The sequence below is a fragment of the Rhopilema esculentum genome, chromosome 12, assembly GCF_057945365.1.
Source record: "Rhopilema esculentum isolate cy_ngs chromosome 12, ASM5794536v1, whole genome shotgun sequence".
In the NCBI taxonomy this organism is placed as follows: Eukaryota; Metazoa; Cnidaria; class Scyphozoa; order Rhizostomeae; family Rhizostomatidae; genus Rhopilema; species Rhopilema esculentum.
The window spans coordinates 218001-241369 of NC_142826.1; the positions used below are offsets into that span (position 1 = coordinate 218001).

Consider the following 23369-nt stretch of genomic DNA (forward strand, 5'->3'; position numbering starts at 1 on the left):
TTATGGCGTCAGCAAAAAGTGCATTTTCATGAAGAAAACCGTTATTTAAAAATCAAATTTTTTTCATCTAACTATCCGGACCAGTTTTCAGGCCCTAGCGAAAAAATATCTACATTTGCTGCGACTCACTTGGCACTCCAAGCCTTGGAAAGTAGCTCTAACAATCCTCTGCGGTGTATTCGACCCAATTAGTTTGCATCTCATGTCTTTGATTCCAGCTAATTCTGCGATTGCTTTAATTATTCTTTGACATCTTAAGCCATAGCCTGCCACAAAGAGGTGCATGAAACAGTCAAAAAAGAAGGCAAATTTTTAGGGAGTCTTAAATCATGCCATACCTAAACAAGCCTTGGGGTTATATATTTAAGTGAAAAGAAAAATTTAAGTGGAAAAAACAGAATAGGTTACCTGGTGGCCTGCGCTCGAAAAATATTTTTGTTGCTTCATGCTGCGTCCATAAATCGTGGAAAACTAGCAAACAGAAAAAGCACATTTCAGCAATAACCAAGTGACAACGAACCCGAATAGACAGGGAATTTTGTAGAAAAAACTAGCAAACTGCCTAACCTCAAATTTTATTTCACATTCTTACTAAATCGACCATGGAGATTCCAAATCCAAGATGGGCCAAAAAAAATTATCACCGGAAGTTACTATTTTTGATGACGTCATCAAAAAAATGATAAAAAATCTTTAAAAATCGGCCAATGACTCGAACTCAACTTTTTTTGCATTTTCGCACTAAATTAACTATGCAGATTTCAAATCTGAGATGAAATGAAAAATATCTTGAATGGAAGTCAAATTTTGTGATGACGTCATCAACTTGGAGAAAATTCACTTTGAACCTTTTTAATTGTTTTCTCGCAACTATCATTGTCAAATATGTTCCATATTCGAATTGCACACATTCAGTGCTTTTAAAAGATGTATTGAATTTCCATTATACTTACTTTTAAACGTTCTTTCATCACGTCATCATCATTTTATGACGTCATCGCCTTTTAAAGGTAATTGAATAACGCGTGAAAGGATGCCTAAAAATCTTTAGCTAATTAAAAAAGTCATTCAAAATTGAAATTTCGTTGTATAGAAAATGATATGGATCCATTCATCCTTCATCACTGTCTCTTTTGCTGGAACTCCAGAAGAAAATGTAGTTCCACTCATCATCGTCTGCTTTACGCTGATCACCTCACCATAATTTTTCCCATGGCCTAGTCCTCATTCGTTACGGAATTTTCTTCGATTTCATCACTAGAGCGCTGCAGATCTTGCAGTTTTTTAGCGGAGAGTGTGCGGGGCCCTGCACAGGATGAACATAATTTGTGTGAAAAAAATTTTGGATTATTTTGCTGACTCCAGTATTTTCTGCAGATATTCACAGCTATTTTAACGTTGAAGATCGGATATTTTTGTCTTCAAGCCGTTAAGAAACGTTTTTCTCTGTATATCCTCTTCGTGCCATTTCCTATTTATTTAGTAAATGTATGTTCAAAATTAGAATATGTAAAGAAATTTTTTTCCTATAAACCACACTAATACCACCTGTAGGCCAGATCATTCTTTCCATCGTATGTCTAACCAAAGCTTAAAGGCAATTTCTCTTACAATCTTCTTTTGATAATGTAACCAAAAGTAAATGCTTGTGTCAACCAGTATGGATCTGGTTGTAGAGCTTCTGATTATCTGTTTTTCATTGCCTTGCGAATTCTTACTTTTATCTGCACAAGTGTTTCATCACATTTCCCTTTGTATGATTATTTTTGCACAAATTTTATCGCTTTCGTGAGAATGTCTTTGCAGATTTCCTGTCTCATCCTAACTCTCTCGAGCAATTTTCCCTTTCCAGAACACTCCTAAAGCTTTTTAAATGTTAGCTTTCTTTACAACAACATTACCGGTGTTGTTTCGCAGCCAATAACTGCATGAACAGCCGGTAGATTTTTGGAACTATCTAAACCCAGGTTAGATACGACGTTCCAAAATTAACGTACTTCTCGTTGTCAATCTTTAAGGAATATTTCCTTGAAGGCTTTTCACACAATAAGCAGAAAACTACATTAGTGTCCTTTCGACAACTAATAAATTTTATCGATGAGGAAAGAATGGAATATCAAGTGGATGTCAGCCTCTTCATAGCTGCAATTAAGCAAGTATGTCGTGGAATCTTTGATTATCTTTAAGGTTTGTTCTTTATTGGTAAACACGAGTGCTTTCAAAATTAACTGCTTTCCTTCTTAGCCCTGGTAAAGCCTTTGGATTATCTTCATCTTTGTTTTTCAATTTCAATTTTGAATGACTTTTTTAATTAGCTAAAGATTTTTAGGCATCCTTTCACGCGTTATTCAATTACCTTTAAAAGGCGATGAGGTCATAAAATGATGATGACGTGATGAAAGAACGTTTAAAAGTAAGTATAATGGAAATTCAATACATCTTTTAAAAGCACTGAATGTGTGCAATTCGAATATGGAACATATTTGACAATGAAAGTTGCGAGAAAACAATAAAAAGGTTCAAAGTGAATTTTCTCCAAGTTGATGACGTCATCACAAAATTTGACTTCCGTTCAAGATATTTTTCATTTCATCTCAGATTTGAAATCTGCATAGTTAATTTAGTGCGAAAATGCAAAAAAAAGTTGAGTTCGAGTTATTGGCCGATTTTTAAAGATTTTTTATCATTTTTTTGATGACGTCATCAAAAATAGTAACTTCCGGTGATAATTTTTTTTGGCCCATCTTGGATTTGGAATCTCCATGGTCGATTTAGTAAGAATGTGAAATAAAATTTGAGGTTAGGCAGTTTGCTAGTTTTTTCTACAAAATTCCCTGTCTAGAAAGGATATCTTTATATATCTAAAGTTATATATCAAATCTTATATACCTAATTTTACATATCTAATTTGTAACAGTTTGCAAGTTCAGGTTTTTGTTGGGTAACCGCGAACTTTTACAGAAAATATTTGCTATTTAAATGTGATCTATATAATCACTTTTAATAATTAGGTATGGCATGAGCCTAACCCTTGACTATGGACGAGCCTAACCCTTGACAATGGATGAGCCTAACCCTTGAATATGGACCAGCCTAACCCTTGACTATGGCATAAGCCTAACCCTTGACTATGGCATGAGCCTAACCCTTGACTATGGTCTGAGCCCAAGCCTTGACAATGGATGAGCCTAACCCTTGAATATGGCCTGAGCCCAACCCTTGACTATGGCATGAGCCCAACCCTTGAATATGGCATGAGCCCAACCCTTGACTATGGCATCAGCCTAACCCTTGACTAAGGCATGAGCCTAACCCTTGACTATGGCATGAGCCTAACCCTTGACTATGGCCTGAGCCCAACCCTTGACTATGGCCTGAGCCCAACCCTTGAATATGGCATGAGCCCAACCCTTGACTATAGCATCAGCCTAACCCTTGAATATGGCATGAGCCCAACCCTTGAATATGGATGAGCCTAACCCTTGAATATGGCATGAGCCTAACCCTTGACTATGGCATGAGCCTAACCCTTGACTATGGATGAGCCTAACCCTTGACTATGGCCTGAGCCCAACCCTTGAATATGGCATGAGCCCAACCCTTGACTATGGCATCAGCCTAACCCTTGAATATGGCATGAGCCCAACCCTTGAATATGGATGAGCCTAACCCTTGAATATGGCATGAGCCTAACCCTTGAATATGGCATAAGCCTAACCCTTGACTATGGATGAGCTTAACCCTTGACTATCGATGAGCCTAACCCTTGACTATGGCCTGAGCCCAACCCTTGAATATGGCATGAGCCCAACCCTTGACTATGGCATCAGCCTAACCCTTGAATATGGCATGAGCCCAACCCTTGACTATGGCCTGAGCCCAACCCTTGAATATGGCATGAGCCCAACCCTTGACTATGGCATCAGCCTAACCCTTGAATATGGCATGAGCCCAACCCTTGAATATGGATGAGCCTAACCCTTGAATATGGCATGAGCCTAACCCTTGACTATGGCATGAGCCTAACCCTTGACTATGGATGAGCCTAACCCTTGACTATGGCCTGAGCCCAACCCTTGAATATGGCATGAGCCCAACCCTTGACTATGGCATCAGCCTAACCCTTGAATATGGCATGAGCCCAACCCTTGAATATGGATGAGCCTAACCCTTGAATATGGCATGAGCCTAACCCTTGAATATGGCATAAGCCTAACCCTTGACAATGGATGAGCCTAACCCTTGACTATCGATGAGCCTAACCCTTGACTATGGCCTGAGCCCAACCCTTGAATATGGCATGAGCCCAACCCTTGACTATGGCATCAGCCTAACCCTTGAATATGGCATGAGCCCAACCCTTGAATATGGATGAGCCTAACCCTTGAATATGGCATAAGCCTAACCCTTGACTATGTATGAGCCTAACCCTTGACTATGGATGAGCCTAACCCTTGACTATGGCATGAGCCTAACCCTTGAATATGGCATGAGCCCAACCCTTGAATATGGATGAGCCTAACCCTTGAATATGGCATGAGCCTAACCCTTGACTATGGCATGAGCCTAACCCTTGACTATGGATGAGCCTAACCCTTGACTATGGCCTGAGCCCAACCCTTGAATATGGCATGAGCCCAACCCTTGACTATGGCATCAGCCTAACCCTTGAATATGGCATCAGCCCAACCCTTGAATATGGATGAGCCTAACCCTTGAATATGGCATGAGCCTAACCCTTGAATATGGCATAAGCCTAACCCTTGACTATGGATGAGCCTAACCCTTGACTATGGCCTGAGCCCAACCCTTGAATATGGCATGAGCCCAACCCTTGACTATGGCATCAGCCTAACCCTTGAATATGGCATGAGCCCAACCCTTGAATATGGATGAGCCTAACCCTTGAATATGGCATGAGCCTAACCCTTGAATATGGCATAAGCCTAACCCTTGACAATGGATGAGCCTAACCCTTGACTATCGATGAGCCTAACCCTTGACTATGGCCTGAGCCCAACCCTTGAATATGGCATGAGCCCAACCCTTGACTATGGCATCAGCCTAACCCTTGAATATGGCATGAGCCTAACCCTTGAATATGGCATAAGCCTAACCCTTGACTATGGATGAGCTTAACCCTTGACTATCGATGAGCCTAACCCTTGACTATGGCCTGAGCCCAACCCTTGAATATGGCATGAGCCCAACCCTTGACTATGGCATCAGCCTAACCCTTGAATATGGCATGAGCCCAACCCTTGACTATGGCCTGAGCCCAACCCTTGAATATGGCATGAGCCCAACCCTTGACTATGGCATCAGCCTAACCCTTGAATATGGCATGAGCCCAACCCTTGAATATGGATGAGCCTAACCCTTGAATATGGCATGAGCCTAACCCTTGACTATGGCATGAGCCTAACCCTTGACTATGGATGAGCCTAACCCTTGACTATGGCCTGAGCCCAACCCTTGAATATGGCATGAGCCCAACCCTTGACTATGGCATCAGCCTAACCCTTGAATATGGCATGAGCCCAACCCTTGAATATGGATGAGCCTAACCCTTGAATATGGCATGAGCCTAACCCTTGAATATGGCATAAGCCTAACCCTTGACAATGGATGAGCCTAACCCTTGACTATCGATGAGCCTAACCCTTGACTATGGCCTGAGCCCAACCCTTGAATATGGCATGAGCCCAACCCTTGACTATGGCATCAGCCTAACCCTTGAATATGGCATGAGCCCAACCCTTGAATATGGATGAGCCTAACCCTTGAATATGGCATAAGCCTAACCCTTGACTATGTATGAGCCTAACCCTTGACTATGGATGAGCCTAACCCTTGACTATGGCATGAGCCTAACCCTTGAATATGGCATGAGCCCAACCCTTGAATATGGATGAGCCTAACCCTTGAATATGGCATGAGCCTAACCCTTGACTATGGCATGAGCCTAACCCTTGACTATGGATGAGCCTAACCCTTGACTATGGCCTGAGCCCAACCCTTGAATATGGCATGAGCCCAACCCTTGACTATGGCATCAGCCTAACCCTTGAATATGGCATCAGCCCAACCCTTGAATATGGATGAGCCTAACCCTTGAATATGGCATGAGCCTAACCCTTGAATATGGCATAAGCCTAACCCTTGACTATGGATGAGCCTAACCCTTGACTATGGATGAGCCTAACCCTTGACTATGGCATGAGCCTAACCCTTGAATATGGCATGAGCCCAACCCTTGACTATGGCATCAGCCTAACCCTTGAATATGGCATGAGCCCAACCCTTGAATATGGATGAGCCTAACCCTTGAATATGGCATGAGCCTAACCCTTGAATATGGCATAAGCCTAACCCTTGACTATGGATGAGCCTAACCCTTGAATATGGCATGAGCCTAACCCTTGACTATGGCATGAGCCCAACCCTTGACTATGGCCTGAGCCCAACCCTTGACTATGGATGAGCCTATCCCTTGACTATGGATGAGCCCAACCCTTGACTATGGATGAGCCTATCCCTTGAATATGGCATAAGCCTAACCCTTGACTATGGATGAGCCTAACCCTTGAATATGGCATGAGCCTAACCCTTGAATATGGCATAAGCCTAACCCTTGACTATGGATGAGCCTAACCCTTGAATATGGCATGAGCCTAACCCTTGAATATGGCATGAGCCCAACCCTTGACTATGGCATCAGCCTAACCCTTGAATATGGCATGAGCCCAACCCTTGAATATGGATGAGCCTAACCCTTGAATATGGCATGAGCCTAACCCTTGAATATGGCATAAGCCTAACCCTTGACTATGGATGAGCCTAACCCTTGAATATGGCATGAGCCTAACCCTTGACTATGGCATGAGCCCAACCCTTGACTATGGCCTGAGCCCAACCCTTGACTATGGATGAGCCTATCCCTTGACTATGGATGAGCCCAACCCTTGACTATGGATGAGCCTAGCCCTTGACTATGGCATGAGCCTAACCCTTGAATATGGCATGAGCCCAACCCTTGAATATGGATGAGCCTAACCCTTGAATATGGCATGAGCCTAACCCTTGAATATGGCATAAGCCTAACCCTTGACTGTGGATGAGCCTAACCCTTGAATATGGCATGAGCCTAACCCTTGACTATGGCATGAGCCTAACCCTTGACTATGGATGAGCCTAACCCTTGACTATGGCCTGAGCCCAACCCTTGAATATGGCATGAGCCCAACCCTTGACTATGGCATCAGCCTAACCCTTGAATATGGCATGAGCCCAACCCTTGAATATGGATGAGCCTAACCCTTGAATATGGCATGAGCCTAACCCTTGAATATGGCATAAGCCTAACCCCTGACTATGGATGAGCCTAACCCTTGAATATGGCATGAGCCTAGCCCTTGACTATGGCATGAGCCTAACCCTTGACTATGGCATGAGCCTAACCCTTGACTATGGCATGAGCCTAACCCTTGACTATGGATGAGCCTAACTCTTGAATATGGATGAGCCTAACCTGGGCCTCGAGGACCAGGAGCCCTCGTAAAGTTATGAATTCCGTTTTACGAAATGAATGAATCAAACGCAAAAAAACATAATTTAAAAAATAGAACATTTTTAACCATTGAAAGAAAATGACTGTAAAAGATATTCTGTCATGTACTCTAAGATTATCTAAAGAGTGTGGTCGAAAAATTTTCTCCAAGCATCGCTCGCAGGGGGCCTCGTCTTTCTGTATTGTCCACGGCGGATCTAACTGTAACCCTTCTTTTGTTGGGGAGATGAGATATGGCAAGTTCTGGAGTGTGCAATGAGTACCCCCTTTTTAGGGCCATGGCACATGCGTATTATATATCTAGATTCAAAGATGCATAGAACCCCCCGAGAAAGGAACTAACAGAACTTGGCGATCAAAATTCTAAACATTTTAAAGTGAGCGGGGAGCGGTTGTGTTTCCTGGTTTTGCGTGTTGAGGATGGCCGGGAATTTTGTGGGGAAAACTCGTTAGAATACACATGCGTCATGGCCCCTCGACGTTGATTTGCTCAAACAAACCATTAAGCCTTTTGTCTCAAACAATTAACAATTTCGTCTCCCTAAAAATGATGTGAAATAATTTTCAAATTAAATAAAAAATATGTGCAACTCACTTGTATGATTGTCACAGACAGGAATGGCATGAAGGTAATTGGAAGCTTTGTTTCGGGCCTACAAAAAGTACATGAAGACATTTATTATATTACATTACGTTTATTAACTAACAAGATCTTGCCAAATTAACATCATTGCATTTGCTTCTAAACCATAGTTTGTTGGCAGATCATTCCACACCACTGTAGCATCAATCCTTAAATCCCATTAGCGCATCTGCAGCCCCCTAAATTATTTTGTCAATGATATTTTGTCCTCAACCCACAGATAGATATGGCCTTAGCAATAATATCAGGAATATTGTTATTTGCCTGGGACAAAGTTGACGGCCTAAAAGCGAGCGTTGAGCTATCCTGCAGAGGATATTTCCCATACCCAATCCCTAGCAAAAATTAATTCTACAATGTTTCGCCACCCAACAAGGCTTCAAGCTATTCAAAGTCATTTCCAAAAACTCAAGCTCTTGTACTTTTACTTCCACGATTCTACAATTAAATAAACTTGAAGATACTATATAAGAGACAAGAAAACATACTAAAAATAGTGGAGTTCAAATATCAAACGAACATGCTGTACGTTGAATTAGACTATCGGCCTTTTTGGTACTCCAAAATCCCATTTACTCTTTTTTTGAAAGTAGGTAGCGAATGGGCAGTATTAATTGAATATAGCTCAATTGGTTACGTCTTGTAACGTCTTGATACGACAGGCCATTGCAAATTTGAGGTCTTGCACGGGTTTATCCTAAGGTCAGTATCGGTATAACGTAAGGACCTGTTGCACGAACGCGACAATTCATGAAAGATTAAAAGTATATAGGGAAGTGCAAGCCCATTTAAGGAATCGTATACTGAAAAGGAAGAAAATAACTCTTTGCCATTTCTAGATGTTTTGGTTGAAAAATCTGGCTGGCACTGGATTTCTCACCAGTGTATATCGTAAACTCACATTTTCGGGGTTATACACTCGATGGAGTTCGTTTTGCCCAAAACAAAGAAAAATCAGCCTCATCAAAACGTTTACACATAGGGCACTGATGATTTTTTCCAAGTCTAAACTCGACTCGGAACTTGAAAAACTAACTAAGATCTTTCTGAAGAATGGCTATCCAGAGGAAGTCATTTCAGTTTACATTAAGGAGAAGATAGGAAATTTCTCGGCTGACGTAAAATTTAGTCCTCAAAAGTGCCCGGTCTATCTAAAACTACCCTGGTTCGGTGACAGTTCCCTACGTTTTGAAAGTCAAATAAAACAGGCCATTACAAATTGTTTCTTTGCAGTCGACCCACGTGTTGTTTACAGTACGAAAAAGGCTCTTCGGTCCATTCAAAAGGACTGCGTTCCTGCCACACAAAAAAGTTCCGTTGTTTATGAATTTACGTGCCAGTGCGATTCTGGCTACGTAGAACGCACTACCCAAAGATTGGAGGATAGAATAAAACAACATGTTTCGCCTAGTATTAGAAACAAAACTCGTCCCCAAAGAGAACAGCCACCTCGGTCTTGCAAATCTAAAATTACAACTAAAACCCGCGATTCTGCTATCGGGCAGCATTTACTAGAAAACCCAGGTTGTGCAAAAAACTATAATGACGACATGTTTCGGATTATTGGTAAAGCCCGATCGTCGTTCCACCTAGCAGTTTTGGAATCTATCTGCATAAGCACGAAAAAACCGCTACTGTGTAGACAAAAAGAGGTCGTTTTCCCCTTAGGACTCCATTGGTAACATTCTCAATAGGCAAGCGGCACTGATTGGTCAACCTCAACAGTCATGTGCTTGTGCTTCTGATTGGCCTATTTCGATCCACAACTGGGTATAACTATAGCAGCTAACTCGAAATTAATCATTTCACTGACTTTTAACCATCCTCGTTGTGATATCCATGGCACCGATGCTATATACAAAAGTTTGTTTTTAACAACATGAGCTCTTACAGCAACAAAAAAGCACGTAAAAGATGGGGTATTTTTTGTTAGTTACAGAATTTTACACTGTAAAGTTTATTATAAGTTGGCTTAGATAAGGCAATTGAAATACTTATAAAATCCCAAAGTGGTGACTCCATGCAAATTTTGTAAATTTGCGTTTGTCGAGATAGCATGAAGTTAGATGTACGAAACAAAGTTTTGTTGATTTGATGAAACATGGCTAGTATTGCAACTGGATAACTGTTGTTCTGACACGGTTCATAGATTTTAGAGCCAAGGCCAAATCACATTGACGAGAAGAGAAGCATCTCTAGAAGGGAAGTACCTCTAGTAGAGAAGCAACTACAGAAGAGAAGCGTCCGTTCATACTGTGGAGAGAAGTTATCGACCAGTCAGTTAGACAGTAAACCTGATAAAATAAAGCTGTCATGAAGCCCTATGCTCGTTGCATAGCTTCAATCTTTTCCAGAATTATTAATGTCTTATCAAACGTCGATATAGATCTGGTGTAGAAGCTAGAGATTTTTAACATGAATTAAAAGTGAGAACCATAATTGTACAGATGTTTATGCAAAACACAATTGTAGAGATGTTTATGCAAAACACAATTGTAGAGATGTTTATACAAAAATCAATCGTAAAGATTTTTAAGCAAAACACAATTGTAGAGATGTTTAGGCAAAACTATTATAAATGCGGTTGTCTTTATGAAAACAGACCCAAGTTATTTTTATCTAATTAAAAAACAGCTTCATCGGCATCCTTGTGGGGAGCCTCACTCATTAAAAATTACGGATAACACTTACCTTTCTTATTGCAGCTGTTGCAGTTTGTGCCTTTCCTATTGCCCAACCTAAACAACATTAAAACATTAGAGTCCTGATTTTACAACATAAACTTTTAAAAAATGAAAATGTTTGTACTCGCCAATTTTACGCTGAAACATAAGAGAGCAAAAGTATCTGACAGAAAAGTCTGGTTTACAGGCTCTGTGCGTTGTTCCTCGACGATTTGCTTCGTCCATTGTCGATTTGCGTCGTTCATCGTCGATTTGCGTCGTCCATTGTCGATTTGCGTCGTTCATCGTCGATTTGCGTCGTTCATCGTCGATTTTCGTTGTTCCTCGAAGATTTGGTTTGTTCCTGCTTTGCCAGCCTGCTTCTCATTACATTTTAAAAGTATTTTATTGCGTTTTCTATGTTCAATCGTATTAACAGGCAACCATCCTTGCATAGGATAAGATAGGATAGGATAGGATAGGATAGGATAGGATAGGATAGGATAGGATAGGATAGGATAGGATAGGATAGGATAGGATAGGATAGGATAGGAAAGGATAGGATAGGATAGGATGGGATAGGATAGGAAAAGGATAGGATAGGATAGGATAGGATAGGATAGGATAGGATAGGATAGGATAGGATAGGATAGGATAGGATAAAATAGGATAGGATAGGATAGGAAAAGGATAGGATAGGATAGGATAGGATAGGAAAGGATAGGATAGGATAGGATGGGATAGGATAGGAAAAGGATAGGATAGGAAAAGGATAGGATAGGATAGGATAGGATAGGATAGGATAGGATAGGATAGGATAGGATAGGATAGGAAAAGGATAGGATAGGATAGGATAGGATAGGATAGGATAGGATAGGATAGGATAGGATAGGAAAAGGATAGGATAGGATAGGATAGGATAGGATAGGATAGGATAGGAAAAGGATAGGATAGGATAGGATAGGATAGGATAGGGAAAGGATAGGATAGGATAGGATAGGATAGGATAGGATAGGATAGGATAGGATAACATAACATAACATAACATAACATAACATAACATAACATAACATAACATAACATAACATAACATAACATAACATAACATAACATAACAGGGGCAACCTTCCTTGCATAGCAGGGGCCTTTAAATCAAGGATAGACTAGAACTAGCATTCAGTCCAACTGAAAACTGAAAGCCAATTTGAAAGAATTGAAAAGAACGAAATGGGGCAATTGTTAGATAATCGGCAAAGGGGTAACGCCTAGGAAGATTTTAACTCTATTAGATAATAACTCTTTTTAACTCTATCAGATGAAAGTATTACAGTATTAACACGAGCTAAAGGTTTCATTAGAGGAGATATGAATCTTGAAAAACAAAATAAAGTGAGCTCAGTACTTGAAATCTTTCTTTGACAGCAGTTCGAAGGTACTGGGGGAAAGTGCCATTTTAGTAATCTTACTCGAGCTGTTCCAGATGTAGGCTCCTCGATAAGAGTTTTTGACTGATGTTTCACTAGTGTTCAGTTTTAAAAGTGTTAATCACGCACAAGAGGAAAGTGGACTGGTTTTTAGAATTCTTTCTCAATACATTTACGTGAAATGATCGGTCCTAAAAGAAAGATTTAAGCAATAAAATGGCAGCCTCGCAACAGCCCAAGCATACCAATATCAATTTTTTTTTAGATTTGTGCGAGGTAGCCGGATTTGTATTCACCTAGTATTTTCTTTCTACCAAGGAATCTTTTTACTGGACCAGGAATAACGTTTTATAATATTTTTAACGTTGGGAAATAGCGAAATTTGTGGGTAATTTTTAGATCATCTTTCAGCCTTTTCAAAAAGAGTAGTTTTAATTTTGATTGCTTGCAACCATCACGAGATACGGATTAAAGAAGAGAGATTTTTGAAGAATTTATCTGCAGCATTATGTCATTTTGTGGCTTTTAAGGGATGATCTCTCTTAAAAGCTTTAGGAAACTAAGAGAAAATGGAGTAGATGAGAATCGTCCCTAAGATAAAGGAATCGTTATTCCTAATTCAAATTGCCAATTTTTTCCGCTTGAGTTAATGTAACGTTTCCGTTGAAGTTAAATTTGAAAATGAATCTTTCAAAATAATTATTGGTCTTATCATTGAATCTGAAGGTGGCTTTGTGAGTCTAACAGGACGGCCAAACACAGGGAAGGTGTGACAGCTACTGATGTGAAACATTAGGAAGGTAGCATGCAATCTTGGAAAGAAATCAGGGCCCCATTCCTTCTTAAATCGTAAGACTGGAGCAGAAGAAAAGAAAGATGGACCAGTATAATAGGACGGCCGATCACTGGGAAGGTGTGACAGCTACTGATGTGGAACATAAGGAAAGTAGCCTGCAATCTTGGAAAGGAACCAGGGCCCCATTCCTTCTTAAATCGTAAGACTGGAGCAGCGGAAAAATGGACCAGTCTAACAGGACGGCCGATCACTGGGAAGGTGTGACAGCTATTAATGTAGAACATTAGGAAAGTAGCCTGCAACCTTGGAAAGGGGCCAAGGCCGCACTCCATTTTGAAATTGAAAGACTGGAGCAGCGGAAAAGAAAGAACAGGACGGCCAATCACTGGAAAGGTGTGACAGCTACTGATGTAGAACATTAGGAAAGTAGCCTGCAACCTTGGAAAGGGGCCAAGGCCGCACTCATTCTAAAGTCGTAAGACAAGAGCAGTGGAAAAGAAAGATGGACCAGTCTAACAGGACGGCCGATTGCTGGAAAGGTATGACAGCTACTGATGTAGAACATTAGGAAAGTAGCCTGCAATCTTGGAAAGGAACCAGGGCCCCATTCCTTCTTAAATCGTAAGACTGGAGCAGTGGAAAAATGGACCAGTCTAACAGGACGGCCGATTACTGGAAAGGTATGACAGCTACTGATGCAGAACATTAGGAAAGTGGCCTGCAATCTTGGAAAGGAACCAGGGCCTTATAGTTAGCAAAAGTAGTAAGCAGCAGATGTTTTAAAAGGCGAATCTAGCTTTCTGCTGAGACCTCTTCTCAAAGTTTCAGATGAGGTATTAACTCTGTTGTAACCACGGAATTGATTCATGAAGATATGCTCCCAAACCAAAACCCTTTCAGGGCATTAGCTGACCCTAGAAAACTGCAAACATAGGGAACAATTTCGCCAAACTAGGAAAATGAAGCTGCCTACTGGCAACAATTAATGAACTGGAAATAAACATTTTTCCAATTGCAGAAACCATTTGGATGAGCAGTGGGACAATCTCAGGATTTTAATATGAGGTGCTATAATTAGGAGAAAAAAGCACCAGTAATCCTCATGAAGACGAACATCGCGAAGCAATGATGGGGTTCTGGCCACACTCCATCAAATCATTGTGGTGAAACTCGATGGCAAGCCTTTCAATGCTAACATACTTTAAGTGTATTTCCCAAAAGCATCCGAGAAAGAAGAGAGTCAAGACTTTATTCAAGCATAAACAATACTACCTGCAATACAATTTACAAAAATAAAACTGGAGAAATAACAAAAATCTCCGGAGCTTGGAATGGCAAGCTAAAATAAAGAAGTCACTATTCTTGGAGACAGAAATGAGAGAGGAGAGAAATTGATGAACTTATGAGGGACCAACAGTATGGCGATCGCTAACACACTGTTTGAACGACAGAAAAGTAAATATATTCCTGGAAAGCTTAAGGGACCAATTCAAAACCAGATCCCTTGAATTCAAAGCCTTGATCCTGCTTGAATCAAAAGTTCCGTTACTGTATCAATAAAAGTGAGAGTATATATTGGAGCAGGCATCGGATCTAGCAAGAATCCTGTGGTCAAGTAAATTAAAGAAGAAGAAATGAAGAAAGAGAGAACAAAAACTTTTATCGTACAGACTTAAGCTGGGGAGGTAAATATTGAGTCAATATAGCAATTAATAACAAATATGAGGGCTCTTGCAAGTATCTTTGAAGATTAAAGGAGACCTTAGACTAAATGAATACTGCTTCAGGAAGCAATCGCATCAGAGATAAAAATAGAAAACATTTATTTAATGAGAAATGATAGAAAAAGATAGGAGAAATAAGTCACTGAGCATGCGGAGATGCTCTTGTTAATGAAGACCTAAAAGAACCAGAGATTCTTTTTCACTTCTATTAACTGATCAAAATACCTGCTGAAATTATCAAAGCCCCTGGAAGGTACGGTATGAAAGGACTGAAGAATACCAGCGCTGGAAGAAAAAATCTTTGAAGTACTCCGCAGAGAAACCAAAAGCAATTATTTGCACAAAACACCGGAACTTGACTCAGGATTCATCTCCAGAAAGCTATCTGAAGATAATGTTCCGAAGAAATTGGAACAGAATAGAGGAATACCTGAGTAAACTATAGAGTGAAGTGTCAAAATGAACTACAGAGTGAAAACGTCAAGGTCATCTCCAAAAAAACAATCACCCTCCAGTGTAAACATTACAAAAAATGATCAGTTTTCCCCACCTAGAACAAATAATAACATGTGCGGAAAAGAGATCAAAAGAAGAATGAACATTAGAAGACCTGCCTTCTCAAAAATGAGTTATGTGTTAGCGTCCAAGAGGGACCAACTAACAACAAGAAAAAGACACTGTTGATGTTTCTCTTCTGCTTTCAAAACTGCCACTCCGGTGTCGAAGCTAACTAAATACTCCTCTGCTTTTGAGGTCGGTGAGGCGGGGAGTGGCTTAAAATCCATGACACTCAACACAGGCTACGATAGCATGATTCTTTCAAAGGTTTAAAAAGGTATGCTCCTACTGGGTTCATGACACAGTTTGCCAAACATGATATTTTCACGCTAATATGAGAAACATGTCATTTTTGGTAACTTTGCTAAATTCTCGGTCGCACTGGAATGAATAAATAGGTATTCAGAAGTCAGAAATATGGTATGCTTCAAGAAGAGCGGGTGTACAAAAATTGTGTTAATAAGCGTTAATAGTATAAACTGGCAATGAATTTCGACACAAAAATATTCCGGGGCTTTACCCTGGAACCTTTGCGTAAAAAGCAGAAACACAAGAATTTTCTACATAAAAGACTTAATTAGCTTTATCATGTTTTATAAATATAAATTGTTTCTTTCTGGCTGTTGCCCGTTGCTAATATATCTTTACAAACTAATTTTAACAATTTATTTCACATATCTTTAGATTATTTGTTCGGTTTTATTATAATTTTACTTGAAAAATAAGTTAGAAGGAAAGGCTGCTAATTAAATTTATCATGATAATTATTATTGTATAATCCATATTGCCATTAATATTAAGAGTCAGGAATTTATCTGATTTCACAGAAGTTCCGTTCAGCTCAATGCCAATTTAGTCGTCGAACTTCTCTCTACAGGAATTTTCCTAACGACCAGAATATCAGTTTTGTAGTAATACCTTCCAATCTCTAGAAACGTTTCGTCGTGTAACTACAAAGTTTTTTGAAAATGTAACATAGATTCTTTTAGTGTCATGCAAGTAAGAAATGTTTTGAAAATTTAACGACAATGATTTCAACGCAATGAAAGTGAGAAAAGTTTTGGAAATTACACATAAACGTTTTAACGTCATGCAAGAAAGAAGTGTTTTGGAAATGACAAACAAGTGTTTCAGTGTTATGCAAGTAAGAAGTGTTTTGGAAATGAAATATCAATGTTAAAACGTCATGCAAGTGGGACCTGTTTTTTAAATTACACATAAACGTTTTAACGTCATGCAAGAAAGAAGTGTTTTGGAAATGACAAACAAGTGTTTCAGTGTTATGCAAGGAAGAAATGTTTTGGAAATGAAATATCAATGTTAAAACGTCATGCAAGTGGGACCTGTTTTTGAAATTACACATAAACGTTTTAACGTCATGCGAAAAAGAAGTGTTTTGGAAATGACAAACAAGTGTTTCAGTGTTATGCAAGTAAGAAGTGTTTCAGTGTTATGCAAGTAAGAAGTGTTTTGGAAATGAAATATCAATGTTAAAACGTCATGCAAGTGGGACCTGTTTTTGAAATTACACATAAACGTTTTAACGTCATGCAAGAAAGAAGTGTTTTGGAAATGACAAACAAGTGTTTCAGTGTTATGCAAGAAAGAAGTGTTTTGGAAATGAAATATCAACGTTAAAACGTCATGCAAGTGGGACCTGTTTTTGAAATTACACATAAACGTTTTAACGTCATGCAAGAAAGAAGTGTTTTGGAAATGACAAACAAGTGTTTCAGTGTTATGCAAGTAAGAAGTGTTTTGGAAATGAAATATCAATGTTAAAACGTCATGCAAGTGGGACCTGTTTTTGAAATTACACATAAACGTTTTAACGTCATGCAAGAAAGAAGTGTTTTGGAAATGACAAACAAGTGTTTCAGTGTTATGCAAGTAAGAAGTGTTTTGGAAATGAAATATCAATGTTAAAACGTCATGCAAGTGGGACCTGTTTTTGAAATTACACATAAACGTTTTAACGTCATGCAAGAAAGAAGTGTTTTGGAAATGACAAACAAGTGTTTCAGTGTTATGCAAGAAAGAAGTGTTTTGGAAATGAAATATCAATGTTAAAACGTCATGCAAGTGGGACCTGTTTTTGAAATTACACATAAACGTTTTAACGTCATGCAAGAAAGAAGTGTATTGGAAATGACAAACAAGTGTTTCAGTGTTATGCAAGTAAGAAGTGTTTTGGAAATGAAATATCAATGTTAAAACGTCATGCAAGTGGGACCTGTTTTTGAAATTACACATAAACGTTTTAACGTCATGCAAGAAAGAAGTGTTTTGGAAATGACAAACAAGTGTTTCAGTGTTATGCAAGTAAGAAGTGTTTTGGAAATGAAATATCAATGTTAAAACGTCATGCGAGTGGGACCTGCTTTTTAAATTACACATAAACGTTTTAACATCATGCAAGAAAGAAGTGTTTTGGAAATGACAAACAAGTGTTTCATTGTTATGCAAGTAAGAAGTGTTTTGGAAATGAAATATCAATGTTAAAACGTCATGCAAGTGGGACCTGTTTTTTAAATTACACATAAACGTTTTAACGTCATGCAAGAAAGAAGTGTTTTGGAAATGACAAACAAGTGTTTCAGTGTTATGCAAGAAAGAAGTGTTTTGGAAATGAAATATCAATGTTAAAACGTCATGCAAGTGGGACCTGTTTTTGAAATTACACATAAACGTTTTAACGTCATGCAAGAAAGAAGTGTTTTGGAAATGACAAACAAGTGTTTCAGTGTTATGCAAGTAAGAAGTGTTTTGGAAATGAAATATCAATGTTAAAACGTCATGCAAGTGGGACCTGTTTTTTAAATTACACATAAACGTTTTAACGTCATGCAAGAAAGAAGTGCTTTGGAAATGACAAACAAGTGTTTCAGTGTTATGCAAGTAAGAAGTGTTTTAGTGTTATGCAAGTAAGAAGTGTTTTGGAAATGAAATATCAATGTTAAAACGTCATGCAAGTGGGACCTGTTTTTGAAATTACACATAAACGTTTTAACGTCATGCAAGAAAGAAGTGTTTTGGAAATGACAAACAAGTGTTTCAGTGTTATGCAAGAAAGAAGTGTTTTGGAAATGAAATATCAATGTTAAAACGTCATGCAAGTGGGACCTGTTTTTGAAATTACACATAAACGTTTTAACGTCATGCAAGAAAGAAGTGTTTTGGAAATGACAAACAAGTGTTTCATTGTTATGCAAGTAAGAAGTGTTTTGGAAATGAAATATCAATGTTAAAACGTCATGCAAGTGGGACCTGTTTTTTAAATTACACATAAACGTTTTAACGTCATGCAAGAAAGAAGTGTTTTGGAAATGACAAACAAGTGTTTCAGTGTTATGCAAGTAAGAAGTGTTTTGGAAATGAAATATCAATGTTAAAACGTCATGCAAGTGTGACCTGTTTTTTAAATTACACATAAACGTTTTAACGTCATGCAAGAAAGAAGTGTTTTGGAAATGACAAACAAGTGTTTCAGTGTTATGCAAGTAAGAAGTGTTTTGGAAATGAAATATCAATGTTAAAACGTCATGCAAGTGGGACCTGTTTTTGAAATTACATATAAACGTTTTAACGTCATGCAAGAAAGAAGTGTTTTGGAAATGACAAACAAGTGTTTCAGTGTTATGCAAGAAAGAAGTGTTTTGGAAATGAAATATCAATGTTAAAACGTCATGCAAGTGGGACCTGTTTTTTAAATTACACATAAACGTTTTAACGTCATGCAAGAAAGAAGTGTTTTGGAAATGACAAACAAGTGTTTCAGTGTTATGCAAGTAAGAAGTGTTTTGGAAATGAAATATCAATGTTAAAACGTCATGCAAGTAGGACCTGTTTTTGAAATTACACATAAACGTTTTAACGTCATGCAAGAAAGAAGTGTTTTGGAAATGACAAACAAGTGTTTCAGTGTTATGCAAGAAAGAAGTGTTTTGGAAATGAAATATCAATGTTAAAACGTCATGCAAGTGGGACCTGTTTTTGAAATTACACATAAACGTTTTAACGTCATGCAAGAAAGAAGTGTTTTGGAAATGACAAACAAGTGTTTCAGTGTTATGCAAGTAAGAAGTGTTTTGGAAATGAAATATCAATGTTAAAACGTCATGCAAGTGGGACCTGTTTTTGAAATTACACATAAACGTTTTAACGTCATGCAAGAAAGAAGTGTTTTGGAAATGACAAACAAGTGTTTCAGTGTTATGCAAGTAAGAAGTGTTTTGGAAATGAAATATCAATGTTAAAACGTCATGCAAGTGGGACCTGTTTTTGAAATTACACATTAACGTTTTAACATCATGCAAGAAAGAAGTGTTTTGGAAATGACAAACAAGTGTTTCAGTGTTATGCAAGTAAGAAGTGTTTTGGAAATGAAATATCAATGTTAAAACGTCATGCAAGTGGGACCTGTTTTTGAAATTACACATAAACGTTTTAACGTCATGCAAGAAAGAAGTGTTTTGGAAATGACAAACAAGTGTTTCAGTGTTTTGCAAGTAAGAAGTGTTTCAGTGTTATGCAAGTAAGAAGTGTTTTGGAAATGAAATATCAATGTTAAAACGTCATGCAAGTGGGACCTGTTTTTGAAATTACACATAAACGTTTTAACGTCATGCAAGAAAGAAGTGTTTTGGAAATGACAAACAAGTGTTTCAGTGTTATGCAAGAAAGAAGTGTTTTGGAAATGAAATATCAATGTTAAAACGTCATGCAAGTGGGACCTGTTTTTGAAATTACACATAAACGTTTTAACGTCATGCAAGAAAGAAGTGTTTTGGAAATGACAAACAAGTGTTTCAGTGTTATGCAAGTAAGAAGTGTTTTGGAAATGAAATATCAATGTTAAAACGTCATGCAAGTGGGACCTGTTTTTGAAATTACACATAAACGTTTTAACGTCATGCAAGAAAGAAGTGTTTTGGAAATGACAAACAAGTGTTTCAGTGTTATGCAAGTAAGAAGTGTTTTGGAAATGAAATATCAATGTTAAAACGTCATGCAAGTGGGACCTGTTTTTGAAATTACACATAAACGTTTTAACATCATGCAAGAAAGAAGTGTTTTGGAAATGACAAACAAGTGTTTCAGTGTTATGCAAGTAAGAAGTGTTTTGGAAATGAAATATCAATGTTAAAACGTCATGCAAGTGGGACCTGTTTTTGAAATTACACATAAACGTTTTAACGTCATGCAAGAAAGAAGTGTTTTGGAAATGACAAACAAGTGTTTCAGTGTTATGCAAGTAAGAAGTGTTTTGGAAATGAAATATCAATGTTAAAACGTCATGCAAGTGGGACCTGTTTTTGAAATTACACATAAACGTTTTAACGTCATGCAAGAAAGAAGTGTTTTGGAAATGACAAACAAGTGTTTCAGTGTTATGCAAGTAAGAAGTGTTTTGGAAATGAAACATCAATGTTAAAACGTCATGCAAGTGGGACCTGTTTTTGAAATTACACATAAACGTTTTAACGTCATGTAAGAAAGAAGTGTTTTGGAAATGACAAACAAGTGTTTCAGTGTTATGCAAGAAAGAAATGTTTTGGAAATGAAATATCAATGTTAAAACGTCATGCAAGTGGGACCTGTTTTTGAAATTACACATAAACGTTTTAACGTCATGCAAGAAAGAAGTGTTTTGGAAATGACAAACAAGTGTTTCAGTGTTATGCAAGTAAGAAGTGTTTTGGAAATGAAATATCAATGTTAAAACGTCATGCAAGTGGGACCTGTTTTTGAAATTACACATAAACGTTTTAACGTCATGCAAGAAAGAAGTGTTTTGGAAATGACAAACAAGTGTTTCAGTGTTATGCAAGTAAGAAGTGTTTTGGAAATGAAATATCAATGTTAAAACGTCATGCAAGTGGGACCTGTTTTTGAAATTACACATAAACGTTTTAACGTCATGCAAGAAAGAAGTGTTTTGGAAATGACAAACAAGTGTTTCAGTGTTATGCAAGTAAGAAGTGTTTTGGAAATGAAATATCAATGTTAAAACGTCATGCAAGTGGGACCTGTTTTTTAAATTACACATAAACGTTTTAACGTCATGCAAGAAAGAAGTGTTTTGGAAATGACAAACAAGTGTTTCAGTGTTATGCAAGTAAGAAGTGTTTTGGAAATGAAATATCAATGTTAAAACGTCATGCAAGTGGGACCTGTTTTTGAAATTACACATAAACGTTTTAACGTCATGCAAGAAAGAAGTGTTTTGGAAATGACAAACAAGTGTTTCAGTGTTATGCAAGAAAGAAGTGTTTTGGAAATGAAATATCAATGTTAAAACGTCATGCAAGTGGGACCTGTTTTGGAAATAAAACATAAATGTATCAAAGTCATGCAAGTAAGAAGTGTTTTGGAAACGAAACATACCAACAGCCCCATTTTTATTTCCGGTGACAACAACAGCACTCACTGTTCTTTTCTTTCCTAGAGTCTTTTGAACTGCAGTCCGCTTTACCTGGGAGACAAGAGGAGGCAGCATCTTATTCAAGTACGCGACGGAATTTGTATAGAAAGCAAACATAACGAGTCATAAAGAAAATAACTAAAGAAATAACAAATGAGCCTCGTTATTAAAACAGGAAAAGTATTGACCTCAGAAAGGTGATGATAATAATCTTGAATTCATTTTAAAAATAGCTTGCCTAACAATCGTTCCGATATTTGCTAGCATGAGAAAAGAACTGTTAGATATCCGTCATCCTCAGACCGTCATTATGTAAACATAAGATAAGAGATCAGTTTAGTGAAGTGTGCATGAAATATGGAAGTCTACAGATTGCCCACCTCTATGACAATTGAATCAAAGCCATCCAGTATTTCTAAAAAGAAAAAAAATTAACATTTCCATAAATAGATAAGCAGGAGAGAAAGCAGGAGAGAAAGCAGGATCGATTGCTGCAGCGTTCAAATAAAGCTGATAAGCAAAAAAGGACTTTCAAATCAATTCTTTACAAAATAGGTGCCTCATCAAAGCAACGTCATCAAAACAACCGCCACTGTTTCACTGAAACAGGCAACCTTGATGCTCTACTCAAAGAATTTCTTTATCAATCTTGCTTTTGCTAGCCAACTCAAGAAATAGCCTACAAGGTTTCTCTATGTTTACGCAGAACAGATTACAATGTCTATATGACAGAATAAGTATTAAGAAGTTAATAAAACTGCGCCTAAAATTTAGCCCACTCGATGAGGATGGATTTTGGCAACATTTTGATTGCTTTAGCCCCTATTGTAACGAGGACTATTTCTTGTACTGCCCCCACTTTGGCCTAGAACGCGTGGATCTGTTCTGTCAGCTTGCAGAAGACCCAGATTCATATATTACAGATATGGAATACAAGGTTGGTGGTCTGATTATCGTAATGAATAGAGTGATAATTGAAGCTACAATATCGGAGCAAGGGTGTATTTTCCCTCAGAGGCATGATAATACTGTCGCGGCGACTCCCTTTTTTCTTTTTTATCGTATTTCCTTAATCAATTGTCAGGTAGATATAAATGCCATTGTCAGTTGGAACTGGGTGACTACGTTACTTCTCCCGCTGTCAATGGCGAAGAGGTAAAGTATGTTGTTATTAAGTTTAGTTATGATTTTCTGGTATAAGAAACATTAAGTTGAACTAAAATTTACTGTTGTTAAAAATACTTTACATCTCGTTGCTGCATTTTCTGATTACCTTTCTACTAAGGGGCTTTGTAGCTTACTCTTTCTACATCTTGAGTTGACAAAAACAAACAGGGAAACACCAACGTTTTCTTTTTACTAACGACAACAACAGGCTCATCGCTAATATGTTCATACTGCCTGATAAAAGTAAATCAAACAGATCTCTAGCTTCCCAAACTTTTACACGCTGCACCCTGCCAATATTGAAAATCAATCATCCTGATTCTGCAAACTGTGAAAGTTCAGAAGACATTTTTTCAAAGTAGAACGTCAAAAGCAGTGAAGAGCCAGTAGAAAGAAGTGT

At 38.1% G+C, this 23369-nt stretch overlaps 1 protein-coding gene across 1 annotated transcript in view; it reads right to left on the reverse strand.

Moving 5' to 3' along the window:
* Nucleotides 1–23369, reverse strand: part of LOC135681304 (small ribosomal subunit protein uS5m) — a 29812-nt gene that overhangs the window by 2032 nt on the left and 4411 nt on the right. The window contains exons 5-10 of the mRNA XM_065195694.2: nucleotides 22183–22217; nucleotides 21766–21853; nucleotides 10905–10951; nucleotides 8166–8223; nucleotides 409–471; nucleotides 130–266 (exon numbers count right to left, since the gene is read on the reverse strand). Of these exons, the coding sequence (XP_065051766.1) occupies nucleotides 130–266; nucleotides 409–471; nucleotides 8166–8223; nucleotides 10905–10951; nucleotides 21766–21853; nucleotides 22183–22217 (428 nt within the window). The remainder of the gene's footprint in view (nucleotides 1–129; nucleotides 267–408; nucleotides 472–8165; nucleotides 8224–10904; nucleotides 10952–21765; nucleotides 21854–22182; nucleotides 22218–23369) is intronic.